Below are 22,676 nucleotides of genomic sequence, written 5' to 3' on the forward strand. Positions count from 1 at the left end.
AGAGGGAGTGGATATAAATTAAATGATGTGAAGATAAAATGTGATTCAAGGGATTATAATGGGAAATGTGAAAAGGAGGAGGCAGTAAAAGGTAAATTCCATCACAGGAAGAGGCACAAAAGCATATTACAGTAGAGGGAAAGAGGAGAGGGAGATGAGCATCATTTGAGATTTACTCTCATCTGATTTGGTTCAAGGAGGGAATAATAAATTCAGTTAAGTATAGAAATCCAACTAGCTCTATAGGCAATAGGAGGGGAAGGGGGAAATAAAAGGGAGGGGAGGCTAAAAGGGAGGGAAGAAGTAGTAAGGGAGAAGGGAAGTAAAAGAGAGGGGAGGGTTGAAAGAAAAAAGGGAAGACTGAGGGAGGCAGTGGTCAAAAATTAAAACTGTTGTGGAGGGGAAGGGAGAAGGGAGAACTGAAAGCATAAATGGGGGGAAAGAGGATGGAGGGAAAGACACAGATAGTAATCATAACTGTGAATGTGAATGGGATGAACTCTCCCATAAAATGGAGGCAGAAAGCAGAATGGATTAAAAACCATAATCCAACAATATGTTATTTACAAGAAACACATTTGAAACTGGGGGATACACATAGGGTAAAAGTAAAAAGTTGTAGAATATATTGTGCTTCAGCTGATATGAAAAAAAGCAGGGGTAGCAATCCTAATCTCAGACAAAGCAGAAGCAGAAATTGATAAGGAAGGAAACTATATCCTGCTAAAAGGCACCATAGACAATGAAGCCATATCATTATTAAACATATATGCTCCAAGCGGTATAGCATCCAGATTCTTAGAAGAGAAGTTAAGGGAATTACAGGAAGAAATAGACAGCAAAACTATACTAGTGGGGGACCTCAGCCTCCCCCTTTCTGAACTTCATAACTCTAACCTCAAAATAAACAAGAAAGAAGTTAAGGAGGTGAATAAAGCTGTGGATAAAATAGATATGATAGATCTCTGGAGAAAATCAAATGTGGATAGAAAGGAGTATACCTTTTTCTCAGTCGTACATGGCACATAAACAAAAATTGACCATGTACTAGGGCATAAAAACCTCACAATCCAATGCATAAATGCAGAGATAGTCAATGTATCCTTCTCAGATCATAATGCAATAAAAATTATATGTAATAAAATACCATGGGAAGATAAACCAAAAATTAATTAGAAACTAAATAATCTAATCCTAAAGAATGAGTGGGGTTAAACAACAAATCATAGAAACAATCAGCAACTTCATTCAAGAGAATGACAATAATGAGATGACCTACCAAAGCTTATGGGATACTGCAAAAGCAGTTCTTAGGGGAAGTTTTATATCTTTGAATGCCTACATGAATAAAATAGAGAAAGACGAGATCAATGACATGGATATGCAGCTGAAAAAGCTAGAAAAAGAACAAATTGAAACTCCCCAAGTAAATACCAAATTAGAAATACTGAAAACTAAAGCAGAGATTAATAAAATTGAAGTTAAGAAAACTATTGAACTAATAAATAAAACTAAGAGTTGGTTTTATGAAAAAACCAATAAAATTGATAAACTTTTGGTCAATATGTATAAAAAAAAGAAAGAAGAAAACAGATTACCAATACCAAAAATGAAAAGGGTGAACCCACCTCCAATGAGGAGGAAATTAGAACAATAATTAGAAATTACTTTGCTCAACTGTATGCCCATAAATTTGACAATCTGAATGAGACAGATGAATATTTTAAAAAATATAAATTGCCCAGATTAACAGAGGAGGAAGTTAAATAGTTAAATAACTCCATCTCAGAAAAAGAAATTGAAGAAGCCATCACTGAACTCCCTAGGAAAAAATCTCCAGGGCCAGGTGGATTTACAAGAAAGTGAATTCTATCAAACATTTGAAGAACAGTTAATTCCAATACTACGTAGACTATTTGGGAAAATTGATGGAGTCCTGCCAAATTCTTCTTTATGATACAAATATGGTTCTGATACCTAAACCAGGAAGAGCCAAAACAGAGAAAGAAAATTATAGACCAATTTCTCTAATGAATATAGATGCAAAAATTTTAAATAAGATGTTAGCAAAAAGAATACAGCAACTTATCATGAGGATAATATATTATGATCAGGTAGGATTTATACCAGGAATGCAGAGTTGGTCCAATATTAGGAAAACTATCAGCATTATAGATCGTATCAGCAACAAAAACTAACAGAAGCCATATGATTATCTCAGTAGATGCAGAAAAGACCTTTGACAAAATATAAGACCCATTCCTATTGAAAACATTTGGAGAACATAGAAATAAATGGAACCTTCCATAAAATAATAAGCAGTATCTACCTAAAACCATCAGCAGGCATTATATGTAATGGGGATAAGCTAGATGCATTTCCAATAAGATAGGTGTGAAACAAGGATGTCCATTATCACCACTGTTATTCAGTATGGTACTAGAAATGTTAGTGTTAGCAATAAGAGAAGAAAAAAAATTGGAGGAATAAGAATAGGCAAAGAAGAAACTAACTTATCACTCTTTGTAGATGATATGATGATATACTTGGGGAATCCCAGAGAATCAAGTAATAAACTACTTGAAATAATAAACAGCTTTGGCAAAGTTGCAGGTTACAAAATGAACCCAGATAAATCATCTATATTTCTGTGTGTTACTAACAAAGGCCAACAGCAAGAGTTAGAAAGAGAAATCCCATTTAAAGCTACGGGAGACACTATAAAATATCTGGGAGTCTACCTGCCAAAACAAACCCAGGCACTATTTGAACACAATTACAAAACACTTTTCACACAAATACAATCAGATCTAAGTAAGTAGAAAAACATCAGTTGCTCCTGGGTAGCCTGAGGTAATATAATAAAAATGACAATCCTACCTAAATTAATTTACCTATTCAGTGCCATACCAATCAAACTACCAGATAATTATTTTCTAGAGCTAGAAAGAAATAATATCAAAATTCATCTGAAAGAACAAAAGGTCCAGAATATCAAGGGAACTAATGAAAAGAAATGCTAGGGAAGGTGGCCTAGCCCTGCCAGATTTCAAATTGTATTATAAAGCAACAATCATCAAAACCCCTTGGTACTGGCTAAGAAATAGAGGGGTACACCAGTATAAAGGGGTAGACCAGGTATAAAGACTGATACTATAAACAAATTATGGGAGCAAGGAATAGTGTATTTGTCAGATCTATGGAGAATGGACAAAATTTTTTTTTACCAAACAAGAGATAGAGAACATTATGAAGTGCCAAATGGATAATTTTGATTACGTTAAATTGAAAAGTTTTTGCATGAACAAACCCAATGCAACCAAGATTAGGAGGGAAGTAGAAAACTGGGCAAGAATTTTGCAACTAGTGTCTGTGATAAAGGCCTCAATTCTAAAATATATAGAGAACTAAGTCAAATGTACAAGAATACAAGTCATTCCCCAACTGATAAATGGTCAAAGGATATGAACAGACAGTTTTCAGAGGAAGAAATTAAAGCTCTCTACAGTCATGAAAAAAATGCTCTAAATCACTGTCACTATTGATTAGAGAGATGCAAACCAAAACAACTCTGAGGTACCATATCACACCTATCAGATCAACTAACATGACAAAACAGGAAGATGATAAATGTTGAAGATGTGGGAGAATTGAAACACTAGTTCTTTGTTGGTAGAGCTGTGAGCTGATCCAACCATTCTGGAGAGCAATTTGGAGTTATGCCCAAAGGGCTGCAAAAATGTGCATACCCTTTGACCCAGCAGTATCGCTTCTAGGACTGTATCCCAAAAAGATCATAAAAAAGGGAAAAGGTTCCACATGTACAAAAATATTTATAGCAGCTCTCTTTGTGGTGGCTCAGAACTGGAAATCGAGGGAATGCCCATCAATTGGGCCAAACAAGTTGTGGTATATGAATGTAATGGAATACTATTGTGCTATAATACATGATGAACAAGAAGACTTCAGAGAGGCCTGGAAGGACTTATATGACCTGATGCTGAGTGAAAGGAGCAGAACCAGGAGAATTTTATACACAGCAACAACTACAGTGTGTGAGAAATTTTTCTGGTAGGCTTAGCCCTTCATAGCAGTGCAAGGACCTAAAAAATTCCCAGTGGGCTCGTGAGACAAAATGCCTTCCACATCTAGAGAAAGAACTATGGAACTGGATTGCAGAATGAAGCAGACCATTTTCTCTTGTGTTGTGTTTTGTTTTGTTTTATGATTTCTCCTATTCATTTTAATTCTTCAGTGCAACATGACTAAGGTGAAAATGTATTTAATAAGAATGTATGTGTAGAATCTATATAAGATTGCATGCCATCTCTGGGAGGGAGGGGGGAAGGAGGAAAAAATCCAAGATATATGGAAGTGGTTGTAGAAAATGAAAACAAATAAAATAATTTAAATAAAAAGTGCTAACAACCAGAACAGCTTTAAAAACTGCAGCTGGAATGTGTTAAAAAGCAAGCTAGACATAATGGTGATCTGCAGTTGCATGTGAAAGCCTTTTTATCTATTCTGTTATATACTTAGAAATGCCTATTTTATTTGGTCCAGAATTTTAAAAAATAGGGGAAAAAAGCTGTCTTACCATTTCTCTTCTCTAATCAAGAGACTTCTGTGGCTACTTACTGCCTTTGGGATGAAATACAAACTTGGAATTTCAAGCCACCCATAATTTGGCTTTAGATCCCATCCCTGAACTGCACTCCTTTCTCACCTCTGCTTCTTAAAATCATTGCTGTTTTTCAAGGTTCAGTTCATATATCACCCCATATGATGGAACCCTGCCCAGATTCTGTTGGTTGTGGGTACTCTCACCTTCCTCAAATAATAATGTCTATGTTTATCTGTTAACAAGTATCTATCCACCAGTAGGATGTAATCCTTAAAAGCAATAATTGTTTTCATTTTCTCTTTCTATGCCCACTTCCTAACATAGCACCTTTCACATAATAAATGCTTATTTTATTATATTTAACTGGATAAGTAGGAGGTTACTCAGAAGCGTCTCCAGAGCTTCTCTAGCAAGTTCAGGTGGATGGTAAAAAATATGTATCAGCCAGCACCCCTTTTTCAGGGATCCACTTCAGGTAGGGTATGGGGGATTGGGACCCGATATGATTTTCCACTTGCAACTTCTATTCAGGGCAGCCCTCCTAGAAACTCGGGGACTTTTTCCTATTTTTCAGTTATTAGCTGTAAAGACTAATGGATCCTCAGGCAGAGAGTGTACTGGTTGTCATAATTGTATTCCAACCTAGTCCCATCTGGGGCTTTCTTCTTTTTTTCTCTCTGTTTTCCCTTCATAATTTCTTCCAGCATTTTATAGTTTCTGGTACAGAGTAACAGCTTGATAAGTGCTTGTGGATTTCCAGAACTGTTGGAGTGATAGATCTCTTTTATTTCTCCTTCACTGTAATCATTTCTCATCTTGTCTCCAGAATATTCATTTTCCATATTTTATAAACATGGGCCTTTTTCCTTAGTGAATTTGATTCAGAGGTCAGATTTTTTTTTTAAAGATTGACACTTAAAGGAATTTTGGAGGAATAAAACGAAAGTATAGACTATAGAATTATTAAGTTTCAGAGCCAAAGGATATAAAACTAAACTATCCCTTTACTTCAACATAGTTTCAAGCACAAGCTTTCTGGGTTAACTAACCTGGTACCCATTTGAGAAAGGAAATTGTTCTGCTGCAACCTAATTTATGGGTTTTTTTTCTATTCCAAAGGTAGAACCCCATCTGACTTTTTCCACCAACTCTTAGTGTTTAGTGGTCAGTGTTTTCAGATATGTTTTCAAATATAATCAGGCCTGCATCATAGCAAAGCTCCTGCTCTTGCCCATTCCTTTAGTTAGTCATGCTTCACTCCCTGCCCCAAACGAGGGCTCTCCTGGAAGCTCCTCACAGGTTTATATTACCCTATAGACAGGACAGGTACAGATATACCACTAAGAGCTATTATCTGACTCCAATTTCTCTACAGCTGGTAGGTAGTCTTTCTCAGTTGGCTTAGCAAATTTTCCATCACTTCTTTTCTCTTGAATTCTGACTGCTTTCCCTGTGTGCAATACCTGGTTACAGTGGTCTTTGAAGAGACTTCACTACTCTCTTGGGCCTCTTTGAAAACAGACAAGTTGCCTAGCCTCTTATAACTACCTTTTGTGTAGTACCTTTCCATCAGTCTTCTAATTTGTTTGTTCCCTGAACACCAAGGTGGTGGTGGTTGTTGAGTAAAAGTCTGTTCCTTTGCTGAAGTTCTTGCCAGTGAACTTAAGCATTACACTGTCTGTGTCCTTAGAAACTCTTTTAGGCTGAACTCATGGCTCATTGATAAATTTCTTTTATCCAGTTTTTTCAACTGAGAAATAAGGTCCTTATTATAATCATTTGCATCTTCTCTGTCTTCTGAGATTCCAAAGCATTGGTCAAAAAGTAGATGTTATTCCTGCCCAAATATCAGCAAGTAAGGTTTAAAGCCTGTAGTGTCATCCCTGGTAGAATTTCATGCATGTACAGAAATGCTATATACACATGCTCATACTGTGAGAAAACAATATGAATTTGAAATTGCCTTCCACTTCCCCTCTCCCTTCCTTAGCCCTCCATCTCTAATACTTCGGCCTTTCCCATATGATATACACGCCCCTCATCCCCAGTCTTAATCTTGACTTTGGTTCTTAAATCTCAAAAAATTATAGTGTTTAGAACTTAAAAGAATATTAGAGATCTTTTGGTCCAACCTCCTCATTTTACAGATAAAGAAACTGAAGCTTAGACAGTTAGATGAATCTTTTCCTACACTCTTCCTTTTACCCTGTGCCATGATAAAAATTCAGGTTTCAGTTTATGCCTTTATATTCTTTGGAATAATTTTTTTCCCTCTGCTGTCATCCCTAGGGGTCTGCTTCAGGAAGGAATTTGTGAAAGGAGAGGACAGAGAATCTCATAACAAGGATGTGGTATCTTATGGAATTTCTCAGAAAACATGGAAAGGTACTTATAGACTTGGAAGGAGCAGAGAGAGGCTTTATCATGAAACCACAGAGTTAGAGAATCTCAGAGTTAGGAGGAGTCTTAGAAGTAGTTCAGTCTTCTCATTTTACAGAGGAAGAAATTGAGCCTTAGGAAGTTACTTGCTAAAACCTAAGTGATTGTATTGAGAAAATGTCAGGACAGAATAAATGTTGTTCAGCTTCAAACATCTCGATGAGGAGTAGACTCTAGAGAGCCGTACAAGTTCCTTTCTATCTCAGAGAGAGGGTTCCTACAGGTAAGGAAGAGACACTAGATTCAGTAAGTCATTTGTTTGCATTCAGACCATTCTTACTGGGAAAAATTGGTAGGGAATTTGGCACATGGGCTGATTTTTTTTTTGGCATGCAGTTATTACTAGTAGTACTGACTGACCCTTGTCAAAAGTTTTTGACAAGGTCTATGCAAGACATGGTGGTACGTTACAATCTCCTTAACCCCCCCCTTTTTTGCCTAAAAGTTAGAAATGTTTTATACTACTTTTCAAAGTTAAACACATATTGTATCATAATACTTTGAGCTAGATGCACAGCTGATTTTAGAGTTATAGAGAACCCTTAGCAACTCACCATATAAAATCCCACCATGTAAAAAATTTGCAGGCCTAATGGCATGTAAGATTTTGTGCAGTGATAGAGAATTCAGTTGAGCATCTCAAAATGTATATGTCCAACAAGTTATGTGAGATTGCTAAAACCTGAGGAAATAATTCAGAGCAACTGTCAGAGATTAGAGAAATAATTTGTAGATACATTTAGGAACCAAACTACACAACCCAAGCATGGGGAAAGCAGATGAAGCAGAAGTATGGCAGAGAAAGACCTCAGAATTACAGTGGACCACAGGCTGGTTATAAATCAGCAATATGGGAATGTGATTGAGGAACTGAAATAGATCCTAGGATGTAATAACAGTAGTATGATATTTAAGAACCAGAAAGTGGTTCTTCTGAATTGGTAAAATTATTTTTGTGTATTACATGAAATTTTGGCTTCCATATCTCAGGGAGCTTTGAAAGGATTAAAGGGGATCCATTAGATAAGGGCTACCCAGACTGATAGTCTGTGGAAATGCTAAAGAAGTCATGATTATATGGGCTAGGGAAATAAGACTGAGGAACATTTTAAATGCTATCTACAGTTGTGTGATTATTTGTTCATGAGAGAGGAGGAAGAAATGAGGGCATTCATTCTTTTTTCCAAAAATCTTCTTTAATTTGGCAGTTCTACAGTAGCTTGAGAAAGGGGTTAGGAGTAGGGTGGAGATGTTTGCAGTAAAAGATAGTAGGACCATTTGGATAGAGGCTCACGTTAAACCTCAAGGATTATTTCACCTTATCATCAGGTTCTGTTCTCATCTTTTCTGATCAGAAATTTTATTTGATAAGTTCAAACAAGTATAATAAGGCTCATTGATTTACAAGCCAGTTAGCTCATTTATAAGAGATATATCTGACAAGACAACTTACTAGCAGTTTGTATACGGCATTTTCTTTTGGAGATTATATGTATTTGGGAGATCAAATTTTAGGTCAGGAGATCAATTTATTCTGCTTAGAATACGTTTTACTTTTATTGTTACTATGATAGTATGACAAGCAAGAAATAATCTACTTAACATTTTTCTTTCTAAATTTTTCTATGATTTATAACAATTTCCCCCAATTTCCTGAAGATGGTAAAAGTGGACTTCCTGCCACTAGAACCCTGACTAGAACTAGGAAAGGTAGGCAACCATCAAGAGTACAGCATCTGGGGTGGGGAAGAAGGGGGTGGGGGATGGGGGTGGTAAAATGAGGGATATTATTTAATATTAGTTTTTTAAAAAATAAATTACTTAATCCTCAAAAATTGTGCACATGTGTTTATTTTATAGTAAGTCCAGTTATATGTGTTTCAGTAAAAGTTTGACGCCTTGATGAACAGTAACATAATGGGCATAATTTTCCAGTGGGGAGAGGGCCATGTAATTTTCATACTTTGCCTAGAGAACATAAAGGTCCTTTTCCCTCTTCTGCCCAAGACCCACCCAGAAAGTTGTAGAGCTTTAGTTTTATAAGTCTTCAACAAGGATTTTTAGTGCCACAACTGGACAGTTTGGGTTATATTAGGTAGAAGTGTTTAATGATTAGAATGATTGTCCCTTTTATTGACGTGGTGTATCAGAGAATGAGAAATTTAGTTCTTTGATATTTTATTTGTCTTCCAGGAGAGGGTAGAGCCTCTTCTAAGTGCTATCTTAGGTTCTTGGATAGAGAATGGACACTTTCCTAATGAAGCTGACATATTGTTGAAGTTTCATCTCCTCTAGGAAGTCTGTCTTGAGCCCCCAACTTCTCCCTTCCTTCTCCAACCCAATAAATTTGCTTCTCCTTGATTTGATAATACTATATTTCACTAGGAACTAAGATGTACAGTATTTGTCTTGAGTAACCAATTATCCTGACCATTTCTGTCAGTTCAAGTCTGTCCTGGATCTTGAGTAACCTGTTATCTTGAACTATCATTATCAACTAAGTCTCCCTGAGGGCAGAGCCTGTGCCTTTCTCTCAGGTCATTTTTGTCCCAGGTAAAGTTTGGTTGTGTGCAGAGAGTCTTGTGAATCTGAGGCGGAAGAAAAGAAAGGAGGAAAGACGAGGAAAAGAACAACAATAGAACAGAATTCTCAAAAGGACTTAGTAACAATGTGTGCACATATAATAGTTTGTAACGTGTTTTTAAAAAGCTTTTTAAAAGTTTTACATTTTTCTATTTTGGGGACTTTTTTCTTTATTACAGTATTACTTAGAAAGTCTTAGACAAGAAAGCAATAAGGGAACTAATTTTGCATGAATTTATTGAAACACTGGTAGTTTTCCTTTTGACTTTTATCAAGAGCTAGATTGAAATCATGGAAGATAATATTTGGGATAGGGATCCATTAATCAAAGTGTCTAGATGGAAGCAGTTTTTCAGTCCTATCAGAATTTGTTGTTGGAACTCCATCATGAATTAAGAACATAAGAGTTCTCAACCCCTTATTTATTTTGCAGAGATGAGAGAGACTTTGAAATTTGGGAATGCATGTAATGGCTTTTCATGTTCCATTAAACAATTCCTTGAGAGTAGGGATTGTTTCATTTTTTTGTATCTGTATTCCTACCCCCTAGCTTATTACGTAGTATAAAGGAGGCACTTATTTAAATACTTGTCAGTGATTTAGTCTGGAGCTCTGTAATATGTCTGTGATTCATGTTTCTTTTTTCACCGTTGATCCTAGTATAAACTCAGATGTTGATGATTAGTTCCATTATCCATAGGAACTAGGGGTTGGGAGGAGTAGAGGGAAAGGAACATTTATATAGCACCTACTATGTGCCAGGCATTTAGCTAAGCGCTATACAAATATTACCTAATTGAATCCTTACAATCTCCTGCAAGGTAGGTGCTATTATTTTATCCATTTACAGTTGAAGAAACTAAGGTAAACAGGTTAAGTGACTGGTCTAGGATCACACAGCTTTAAACCCTGGGCTTCCTGATTCTAAACCTTAAGGTTAGAGGTTTCAAGATGACCCAGATTTGAGTTAAAAATGTTATTTTAAAATCATTATAATATTTCAGGGCAGTAGAGAAAGGAACTTAGGAGAACAAAATTCTAGATCTAACTCTGCTTCCAGCTTACTGTGTATCCTTGGAAAAGTTATGTAACTTCCCTGTATCACTCCTTTCTCATAGGGTTATTTTGAAAAATAAAAGGTATTTTCTGAGTCTGATCTCTGAGCTGGTTCCTTCCCACATTTGGGTACACTTAAAGTTGACCTTTTAATCAGGTACTGGAGCCTCTGTTCAAAGACCCTGTTGTATGAGACTTTGAGAACTAAGAATTTCTTCTTGAAAAAACTGCCCTAAGCAGCTTCATCTAACATTCTGGTAATTCTAGGCTGCATCTATTTCTTGGCTGTCCCACCTGGAGTTCAGTTGCTTCCTATATGCTTTGTTAAGGTTTATTTTAAAGAGAAAAGTTAATATGCAAGAATTACAATCTATCTCATGTTTTCCTGTAACTATAACAAGAAATAGTAGTGTGGAAACTTTTGATCATCTGCATTACAACTATCTGGTACTACAACTTATTGAATCTACAAGTTCTGAGCTAGATACCCTTTGGGAACTGAGTTTTGACTTTGTCCTGGCATTACACTATGTTCAAATTAGAATCTTGGAGTTCCATGCCTGAGTCCTTTTTTCATAAGTTCCTTATCCTTTAATCCTCAATTCTTTACCCCAACACTCTCTATTCTGGTTTGAATCTATCCAACTTCACAGTCTTTTCTTGGATTTTCTTATTACCAAGTTTTAAAATCCACATCCTGCCTTAATCAACTGAAAAGCTTCCTGATATTGGTCTGGTGGTATGACTTGCTTTATCATTACTCAACACTAACTGGTGTTTAGAATACTAGCTGCCTAGTATTTACCGTCACTTACAGAATAGTGCAACCCAAATCCAATTTTCCCTCCAAATTTTGTCAGAATACCCCATTTCCTATCATAGCAAGAACATAAAAAGGAAGGAAGATGTGCTTTTACTGTTCTCCTATGTTTGAGATGACTCTCAGACAACTCATTCACAGAATGTCAGTTGGTGTATCCTCTAGTGTCCAACACTGGCCTTCATCTCTCTAACTAGAAACACAAAACTCTTCACCTATTCGTGATGTGTTTCTGAGGTCTTGTAAGAGAAGAATATATTAATATTCTGCTTTTGAAGTCTTTTGCATTAATGTGATTATGATCTTTCTTTGATAGATTGTATAATCTGATAATGGTCTTTCCTATAGATACATATTAGCATTTTCCATTTTTAACCAACACCAAATAATTCGGATAATTTTTTTAATGTAGGAATGGAAGATCTATTCCCATTCATTTCTACTTTTTTTCCCATTGTTTCCCTTAATAATATAGATCTGTTGTTCCTACAAATGAATCATCATTTTATTTAGCTATGCAAACTCCTTTTGGTAGTTTGATTGGTTTAGTATTGAATCTGCCCACTAATTTTTGTAAGATTGACGTATGTATTTTCATTTGCATAGACACTGAATGTCCTTTTAGTTATTTTCAGTTTCCTTAAAGATCATTTTGTAATTGTATTTAAATGTTGAGTGTGCTTTAGCAAATTGACTCCTTTTGTGGTTATTTTGAATGGTACTTCCTTTTCTAGTACTGCTTCATGGGTTTGAAAAAGCTGTTGATTTTTGTGGGTTTATTTTGTAGCCTACAACTTTATTGCAATTTAACTTACTTAAGGACTTCATTAGTTGCCATTCAAGTTTCAGTCTTTTCTTTATCCTTATTGATTATCATTTGGTTTCATTCTGCTCCCTTAAGAGTGTTTTTAATATATTGCCTTTCTGTATTTATTTTTGAGCTCTTTTATTAATTCAGGGTCAGTTTTTGTGAATTAGTGCTGAAAATTGTATATTCCCCAAATTTCCCATTAGATAATTACTGTCTAATTTCTTATTATTTTCAGTTCTATTAACTTACTGTGCCTTTTTGATTCAGTGTATTGCATACTTATTCTGTTTCCACTGATTAATCTATCTTTTTTTTTGCCAGTACCAAGATTGTTTTAAGGATGGCAGCTCTGCAGAATAGTTTTGATGGGGTAGAGGCTCTGGGAACCCCCTTGAACTCTCCTGGAATCTTCCCACCTGATCTGGTGCTCCCCTGAGGAGCTTTTCATAATTTCATAAGCTTTTCATTATTGCTATGCTCAAATCTCTGTTACCTCTGGATTGCCTCTGGCTACTTCCCATCCTTGATCCTATCAAAAACTCGTTCTTTTAGTTCCTAGACTCTTACCTCTAATCACCCCAGACTACTTGGCCACCCCTAGATCCCTCCCGAAGTCTTTCTGTATATAAGATCCATCTTGTCTCCATGAAGAGGCTCATATTCAGTCTGGCCCACTTGTCAATACAAGCATCACAAATGTTCACATTCCTTAAGAGTCTACCTAATATGGCAGATCTTTAATAAACTTTGTTTTTCTTTGACCAAAGGAAGACTTGGGTCAAATTTATTCACGCAGGACCTGTATGTCACTATTTGGGGGTCCCAAGCATCCCTAAACCTCAACAGTTTGAGACTTGGTACTATTAGGCCCCCTTCCTTCCCACTTTTTTTCTCATTAATTCACTTGATATTCTTGACCTTTTATATCTCTAGATGAATTTCGTTACTTTTTTCCAGCTCTGTAATTTGTTGGTAGTTTGGTATGGCACTAAATGAATTTAGGTATTATTATTTTTATTACAGTAACTCAGCCTGCTTTTGAACAATTAATATTTCTCTAGTTATTTTGATCTGTCTTAATTTGGGTAAAGAGTGTTTTGTAACTATGTTCATAATAGTTCCTGTTTATGTCTTGGCAGGTAGACTCCCAGGTATTTTATACTATTTTTTGTCATTTTAAAAGCAATTTCAATTTCTATCTCTTCCTGATGGATTTTGTTGGTAATAAACAGAAGTACTCATGATTTGTGTGAGTTTATTTTATATTTTGTAACTTTGTTAAAGTTGTTTATTTCCTTTCCAGTTCTTTCTTTTGTAGTGCTCATTTCTTTTTTTTTCTTTTTTCTTTACCATTCTCTGTTTTTAAAAATTATTTTTAGCTTTTTAAAAAAATTGTCTCTTCTGGTTATTCTGGATGGACTTATGTCTATTTCATTTTTTCTTTGAGGTTTTGCTTGTAGATGTTTTCTAATCATTCTTTTCTTCTAGGTTTCTGTTTTTAGCTTTCCTGTCACCATAATGGCTCTTTACGATGGGATTCTTTTTTTACTTCATTTTTTCCAGCCTACTTTTCTTTTAAGTTTTACTTTCTTCAATTAGACAAGATCATTCTTCCCCCCTTCCTAATTGAATGCAAGAAAAACAAAATCCATTACAAACATGTACAGTCATCAAAAAAAATTTCTTCATTGATCATGTCCTAAAAAACAATTTGTTTCATTCTGCCTTTTAAGACCCTCACCCCTTTGTATGGAGATGAGCAAAATGTTTCATTATTAGTTCTCTGAAATCCTGCTTGATTGTTACACTGATAAGAGTTCAGCATAATTGTATTCCATCACCTTTATATACCATATCTTGTTCAGCCATTCTCCAACTTATGAGCAATCCCTCATATTCCTTTTCTTTGCCACCTCAAAAAAAGATGCAAATATTTTTGTACATCCTTAGAGGTTGTTTTGTTTAGGACTAATCCTTCCCTTGACTTGCTCTCCTTCTAATTTTCCCTTTCTTCTTCTTCCCTTTCCTTCCTCCCTATTGAATGAAATGTATTTCTGTACCCTATTACGTGTGTGTATTCTACCATCTTTTAACCATTTCATACCAGAGTGATGTTTAAGGTTCAGATAATCCCTCACTCCCTTCTCTTTGCTTGTATAGATATCTACTTAAGTACCCTGATTATGTGAGATAATTTTCCCTAATCCTTTCCTTTTCTCCCTGCCCCCACTTCCCACTGTAGTCCTCTTCTTCCCTCTTTCCAGTCTTCTCTTAAGATAAAACAGAATCAGTTCAAGGCTTTATCTAATTAGACTGCCTCTGTGACCCCTGATGATTAGAGGGCTGAGAGGAGACACATATATCATTTCCCCATATTTCAATTTATCCTTGTTTAGTCCCTTATCAGATATTGTTCATTCATTTTTATCTTTTCATGTTTCTCTTTGACTTGTGTTTGAACTTCAGAGTTTCTCCACAGCTCTAGTCTTTTCATCAGGAATTCTTGGAAATCCTCTATTTCATTAGAGGTTCATTTTCCCCTCTGTAGCATTATACTTAGTTTTGTTGGGTAAGTTATTATTGTCTATAAGCCTGTAATCCTTTGCCTTCTGGAATATCACATTCCATGTTCTATGCTCCTTTATATAGTGGTGGCTATAATCATGTGTGACTATCACTGTAGTTCCTCAGTATCTAAATTCTTTCTTACTTACTATTTGCAGTTTTTTTTTCTTTGACTTCAAAGGTATGGATTTTGGCTGTGATGTTCCTGGGACTTTTTATTTTGGGGTCTCTTTCAGGAAGGTAACTATTAGATTCTTTCTGTTTCTTCTTTGCCCTCTGGGCAATTTTTTTAAAAATAATTTTTTTTTTGAAATATGATATCTAGGCTCTCATTTTGGTCACAGCTTTCAGGTAGTCCAGTGATTCTTAAATTTTTTCTCCTTGATCTGTTTTCTGGGTCAGTTGTTTTTGCTTACATTATTACATTTCCTTACATTTTGTTCTGTTTAAGCCTTTTTAGATTTCGTTTTAATATTTCTTGTTGTCCCACGGAGTCAGTGGTTTCTGTTGGGTCCATTCTAATTCTCAAAGAGTTTGTTGTTTGGGCAAGATTTTGTACCTTTTGTACCAAGCTTCTAATTCTTTTTCCAATTTTTCCCTTCAGTACTTTCATTCCATTAATTTTTTAAAATAATATTTTCCCCTAGTTGTGAACTAATCCAACCATTCTGGAGAGAAATTTGAGATTGTGCTCAAAGGGCTACAAAACTATATACCATTTGATCCAGCAATACCACTACTAGGTCTGTATCCCAAAGAAATCATAAAAAAGGGGAAAAGACCCACATGTACAAAGATATTTATAGCAGCTCTTTCTGTGGTGACAAAGAATTGGAAATTGAGGGGATGCCCATCAACTGGGGAAGGCCTGAACAAGTTGTGGTATTTGATTATAATGGAATACTATTATAAGAAATGATGAGCAGGTGGATTTCAGAAAAATATGGAAAGACTTACATGAACTGATGCTGAGTGAAATGAACAGAACCAGGAGAACATTGTACGTGGTAACAGCATTGTTATGTGATGACCAACTTTGATAGACTTAGCTCTTCTCTGCAGTGCATCAATCTAAAACAATTCCAAAAAACTCATGATGGAAAATGCTATGGAGGCTGAATATAGGTCGAAGCATGCTGTTTTCTCTCTTTTTTTCTTCCTCATGGTTTTTCCCTTTTGTTATGATTCTTCTTTCACAACACACACACACACATTCCCTCTAACTACCCTAATACTGAAAAAGGTCTCATGAGTTACAGATACCATCTTTCCATGTAGGAATGTAGACAGTTCAACTTTAATGAGTTCCTTAAGGCTTCTCTTTCCTGTTTACCTTTTCATGTTTCTCTTGATTCTTGTATTTGAAAGTCAAATTTTCTGTTTAGCTCTGGTCTTTTCAACAAGCATGCTTGGAAGGTCTCTATGTCTTTGAAATTCCCTTTTTTCCCTTGAAGTATTATACTCAGTTTTGCTGGGTAGGTGATTCTTGGTTTTAATCCTAGCTCCTTTGACTTCTGGAATATCATATTCCAAATCCTTTGATCCCTTAGTGTAGAAGCTGCTAAATCCTGTGTTATCCTGATTGTATTTCCACAATACTTGAATTGTTTCTTTCTGACTGTTTGTAATATTTTCTCCTTGACCTGGGAACTCTGGAATTTGGTTACAATATTCCTAGGAATTTTCCTTTGGGGATTTCTTTCAGGAGGTGATCGGTAAATTCTTTCCATTTCCATTTTACCCTCTGGGTCTAGAGTATGAGGGCAGTTTCCCTTGATAATTTCTTGAAAGATGATATCTAGGCTCTTTTTTTGATCATGGTTTTCAGGTAGACCAATAATTTTTAAATTATCTCTCCTGGATCTATTTTCCAGGTCAGTTGTTTTTCCAATAAGATATTTCATATTGTCTTCTATTTTTTAATTCTTTTGGTTTTGTTTTATAATTTCTTGGTTTCTCATAAAGTTTCTAGCTTCCATCTGCTCCATTCTAATTTTTAAAAAACTATTTTCTTCAGTGAGCTTTTGAACCTCCTTTTCCATTTGGCCAATTCTTCTTTTTAAAACATTCTCCTCATTGTCTTTTTTGGATCTCTTTTGTTATTTGGGTTAGTCTATTTTTAAAGGTGTTATTTTCTTCAGCATTTTTTTGGGGTCTCCTTTAGCAAACTGTTGACTTGCTTTTCATGGTTTTCTTGCATTGCTCTCATTTCTCTTCCCAATTTTTCCTCCACCTCTCTAACTTGATTTTCAAAATCCTTTTTGAGCTCTTTTGTGGCCTGAGACCATTGCAAATTTTTTTTGGAGGTTTTAGATGCAGAAGCCTTGACTTTGATGTCTTCCTCCAATAGTATACTTTGTTCTTCCTCATCTGAAAGGATGGAAGAAAATGCCTTTTTGTCAAGAAAGTAACCTTCCATAGTCTTATTTTTCCCCCGTTTTGGGCATTTTCCCCAGCCACTTACTGGACTTTTGAGTCCTTTGTCAAGTGGAAGACTACACTGTACTACCCTAGGCTTCAGAGGTTTTGTGCAGCTGTTCCCTCAGATATCTCTAGGGACCTGTAAGTTCTCAGTTCTTCCAAGGTGGCACAATCAAGGGAGAGGAGTTTATTCCTCTCCTGGCCTGTGCTCTTGTCTGTGAACAACTACAAGTACTCTTTTCTGCTTTGGAACTTTGAGTAGGATTCCCTCTCCACAGCCACCACCAGCTCCACTATGCCAGTGTTCCTCCTTACCCTGGACCACCTCTGAGGACTGAGACCCAGATCAGCCACTCAATTCCTCCAAAGTCTTTAGGCTGAGGGCTCCAAAAGTGGACACTGCTCCCGCAGTGGCTGCTGCTGCCCTGGGGCTAGGGCTGTTCTCCTCTCTCACCCAGGTGAAAGAACTTTCTTATTGACCTTTGAAGCTGTCTTTGGCATTTGTGGGTTGAGAAATCTGGGAACTGGAGCTGCTACCCATGATTCCATGCCCTGAAACCTACTCCAGTCCTGTCCATGTTGCATGGCCTGGGCTGGGCCATGCTCCTCTATGAGCCCAGTGTGATAGACCTTTCCTGTCAGCCTACCAGGCTATCTTGGGCTGGAAATCTCTTTCACTCTGTCATTTTGTGGCTTCTGCTGTTCTAGAATTTGTTTAGAGTCATTTTTTAGAGTATTTTATGGGGTATGGAGGGAGAGCTAGAGCAGCTCTGTTCTTCTACTCCACCATCTTGGCTCCCCAAAAGATAAATATTCTAAGAGGTAGAGATGAAAAGGGAGTACATTTTAGGCATGGGTAATGGGCTATGAAAAAATACAGTTGCAGCAATTGACACTTTGAGTTAAAGGAGGAGCTCTCAGGCCAGCTGGGCTAGAACATAGCATGCCTAAAAGGAGGTGATGTGAAATAAAGCTGAGATGGTAGAATAGAGCCAGGTAGTGAAGGACTTTGACTGGAAAGCTAAAAAAATTGTATTTTATCCTAGAGGCAATAGAAAGTCCCTGAAGATTTTTGAGGTGAGTTACATAGACTCGGGCATTAGGAAAATTATTTTGATAGCTGTGATTTTGAGAAAGAAGAGTCTAAATTCAGTCTAGACCCTAGAAGCAGGGAAGCCAATTAAAAGACTACTTACAATAATTCATGTAATAGCTGATGAGAATCTTAACTATAATGATGGTAATGTGAAGTCAGGAGCAGAGGATTCTGATGTGAAAGATGTTAGGTGGGTAGAATTTACAGGACTTCACAGAATATAGAGGGAGTGAGGGAAATGGAAGAGCCAAAAATACCTCTGAAGTTTTGATTCTGGGTAGCTTGATAATGAGGGGGTCACCAATAGACAGATATAGGGAAGTTGGGAGAAAGGTCATGTTAGAAGGAAACAAAGATGTAGTACTTCAGAGTTGTTTTGATTTGCATTTTTCTAATCGGTAGTGATTTAGAGCATTTTTCATACGACTATAGCTTTAATTTCTTCATCTGAAAATTGCCTGTTCATATCCTTTGACCATTTATCAATTGGGGAATGACTTGTATTCTTACAAAATTTGACCCAGTTCTCTATACATTTTAGAAATGAAGCCTTTATCAGAGACACTGATTGTGAAAATTATTTCCCAGTTTTCTGCTTCCCTCCTAATATTGGTTGCATTGGCTTTGTTTATGCAAAAACTTTTCAATTTAATGTAATCAAAATTGTCCATTTTGCATTTCATAATGTTCTCTATTTCTTGTTTGGTCATAAATTCTTCCATATTCCATAAATCTGATAGGTAAACTATTTCTTGTTCTCCCAGTTTGCTTATAGTATCAGCCTTTATATCTAAATCATGTTCCCATTTAGACTTTATTTTGATATATAGTGTAGGATGTCAGTCCATGCCTAATTTCTGTCATACTATTTTCCAGTTTTCCCAACGGTTTTTGTCAAATAGTGAGTTCTTATTCCATAAGCTGGAGTCTTTGGGTTTATCAAACAGTAGATTACTATAGTCATTGATTACTCTGTCTTTTGTACCTGACTTATTCCACTGATCCACCATTCTGTTTTTTAGCCAGTGTCAAGTAGTTTTGATGATGGCTGATTTATAATACAATTTAAGATCTGGTATGGCTAGGCCACCTTCCCTAGCATTTCTTTTCATTAATTCCCTTGATTTTCTGAACCTTTTGTTCTTCCAGGTGAATTTTGTTATTTTTTTTCTAGTTCTATAAAATAATTTTTTGATAGTTTGATTGGTATGGCACTGAATAAGTAAATTAATTTAGGTAGAATTGTTATTTTTATTATATTAGCTTAGCCTGCCTATGAAAAACTGATGTTTTTCCAATTATTTAGATTTAACTTTATTTGTGTTAAAAAGTGTTTTGTATTTGTAGTCATACACAGTTCCTGAGTTTGTTTTGACAGGCAGACTCCCAAATATTTTATGTCTGCAGTAACTTTAAATGGAATTTCTCTTTGTATCTCTTGCTGTTGGATTTTGTTAGTAATTTATAGACATGCCAGTGATTTATGTAGGTTTATTTTATATCCTGCAACCAATTCTGCTTTTTAAAGAGTTCTTTTCTTTGGTGAATTTTTGTGCCTCTTTTACCATTAGTCCAATTCTGTTTTTTTAAGGTGTTATTTTCTTTTGTATTTTTTTTGCCTCTTTTACCAAGCTGTTAATTTTCTTCTCCCAGTTTTCTTGCATTACTCTCATTTCTTTCCCTAATTTTTTCTCTACCATTTTTATCTCTTTAATTTAAGAATTCTTTTGGGGTTTGTGTCCAATTAGCATTGCTCTTTGAGGCCTTGCTTGTATCAACTTTTTTCATGCTTTTGTCTTCTACTAAATTTGTATCTTGGACTTCCCTGTCACCATTGTAGCTTTTTATGGTCAAGTTCTTTTTGTTGTTATTGTTGTTTGATCATTTTTCCAGCCTAATTCTTGACTTTAAACTTTGTGTTAAGGTTGGGCTCCACTTACCTGGGGGTGGGGAAGCACTGTCCCAAACTTCAGGCATTTTCATGCTGGTGGCTTTAGTACTAGTTCTGGGGGTATGCAAGTTTTTGGTGCTTCCAAAGTGGTCTGATCTGGGGTGAGGTATACTTACTGCTTTTCTGGTCTGTATTCTGGTCTTTACTCAGGAAGGGCCCCTGCTTCCCTATAGTCACAAGGGCTAGTGCTTCTCTTGGTCCTGGAACTGTGACCAGATCCTCTGTTCTCCTGTTTCCACAAGTGTTAGTACTCCTGTCTGCCTTGGGACTGCAACAGAGGCTCCTGCTTCCTTGTAGTCAACCACAAGCGATCATCTCTGCTCTGGAACTGCAATCCAGAACTGTGCATGAGCAATAGAGTTGCCAGTTAGCACCAGCAAAAGGGTCCCTTGTAGTCTCTTTCTGACCAGTTGTTCAACCCCCTTATCTTCTCTGGGCTGAGACTCCTGAAGTTGCTGTTGCTGTGTGCCCTCCCGGTCAGCCCACATCCCAGTGTCACAGACCTCCCCTATGGACCTACTAAGTTGTCTTAGGAAAAGTTTCTCATCCTGACCTTTTGTTGGCTCTTCCAGTCCAAAATTTGATTTGATTTGTTATTTTAAAGTTGTTGGGATGAGAATGTTGAGAGAATGCAATGCATTGCTGCCTCTACTCCCCCATATTGGCTTTGCCCTTTGTGTTGCTATAAGCACCAGGTTTCTGCTGATTCCATATCTCGTGCTATTTCTTTTGACTTCTTAAAGCCCAATATAGATTTGGTTTGCCATAGTTACTAGGATTTTAAACTCCTCTTGAACCTGCTTTCTAGTCTAATTTCCCATTGTGGTTCCCTGACTGAAGAAGACACGTCCATGTCCATTGCAAAAAACTCCTTTTCTGGCATTCACGTCATCCAATACTAATCTTACAGTTGCCTCTGTCCTTCAGGGGTCAGTGATTCTAGACCTTGGAACTTCTGTGGAGGGAAGAGGAGAGAACCTGTGGCCTCAAGGTCACATCTGACCCTACAGGTCCTCAAGTGTGGCCCTTTGACTGAATCTAAACTTCACTGAACAAATCCTTAATAAAAGGATTTGTTCTGTAAAACATGGACTCACTCAAAAGGCTGTACCCAAGGACCTAGAAGGTCATATGCAACCTCGAGGCCGCAGGTTCCCCAGCATTGTATCCCATCCCTGATTTGTTTCTCTCTGTCCTTATTAATTTGCCTGAAGTAAATTGCGTAGAAGCCAGTTGCTGATTCTTTTACAGCTATCTTTTCTCTGGTTTAACGATGAATAAAGCTAGAACTTGGGCAGAAGTCTAAAGAAAAACTAGCATAAAAGTGAAGTAAAAAAAAACAACCATAAAAACAGTATACATGAATACATGATGATTGCAACAATATAGAAAAACAGAAACAACAAAAACTTGAAACCTAACATTTTATACTTACAATGACCAAGTTTCACACTAAAAAGGAAATTGAAATTTCATCTCCCTCCCTCCCTCTCTTCCTTGCAGAAGTGGGAGACAATGGCTATGGGACTTTTTATGTCCTGTTGGATTCAGTTGATATGTTGACTAGTTTAACAGAACTGGTTTTTTTCTTTATAAGAGATAACTATGTAGGTAAGGGAGAAAGGACAGATATATTAGAAAATAAAGGATATGATACGAACAACAGATATTGCAAATTTTTTAAATAAAAATTTAAAAACAAAAAGGTTGTCTTAAGAGTAAATTCCTATACCCAGCCCTGATGACTCAGTTGCCCAGGGACCAGACTCTGATTCCCTATAGCCCCCCACAAACCAACAGGATTTTGCTAGTGAAACCTACTCTCTGAGGTACATGGAGTACAAAACGTGTACTTTGAACCAGTACCAGTAGTCCTAACCCAGAGCATGACACACCACTCAAACTTGGTGATGTGGGATTCAACCATTAGATTCAGGAATCCTTAGCAAGTAGAAAATAAAGGCTCACTTTCATTTAAATCTCCCAAAGCTATCACTGAAGAAAACCCTCCACATGCTGAAGGAGGAACTGATGTGAAAGATAATTAGCAAAAGGTAACATAACTTTACTATATTTTATAGGTAGCATTGGTCTGTAATCTTACCATGGTCTGTGGAGCTCTTGCATGCCAAGATGGCAGCACGCAGTGGGAGATATAGTTTGTCAATATGACATGCTAGTTCCACAGAATGTCTGGCTCTATCTGCTGAATGTATTCTTCTGAGGCTCAAGTAGTTCAGTCATTTATGGTGTTCTTCTGATAAGGTGGGGAAGCATTTATATGTATGTATGAGTGTGTGTGTGTATACA

General features: G+C 36.5%; 1 protein-coding gene across 13 annotated transcripts in view; it reads left to right on the forward strand.

Annotated features, from left to right (window-relative positions):
• Window positions 1–22,676, forward strand: part of LOC140502759 (phospholipid-transporting ATPase FetA-like) — a 161,278-nt gene that overhangs the window by 41,215 nt on the left and 97,387 nt on the right. For 6 of the 13 annotated variants that reach the window (XM_072606750.1, XM_072606775.1, XM_072606779.1 and 3 more), the window contains 2 exons: window positions 6,914–7,009; window positions 8,723–8,773. The exons of 4 other annotated variants lie outside the window; for them this stretch is intronic. In XM_072606750.1, coding sequence (XP_072462851.1) covers window positions 6,914–7,009; window positions 8,723–8,773 — 147 coding nt within the window. The remainder of the gene's footprint in view (window positions 1–6,913; window positions 7,010–8,722; window positions 8,774–22,676) is intronic. 3 more of the 13 variants (XM_072606768.1, XM_072606798.1, XM_072606817.1) reach the window with 1 other exon arrangement.

Source organism: Notamacropus eugenii, chromosome 1, assembly GCF_028372415.1.
Source record: "Notamacropus eugenii isolate mMacEug1 chromosome 1, mMacEug1.pri_v2, whole genome shotgun sequence".
Taxonomy (NCBI): Eukaryota; Metazoa; Chordata; class Mammalia; order Diprotodontia; family Macropodidae; genus Notamacropus; species Notamacropus eugenii.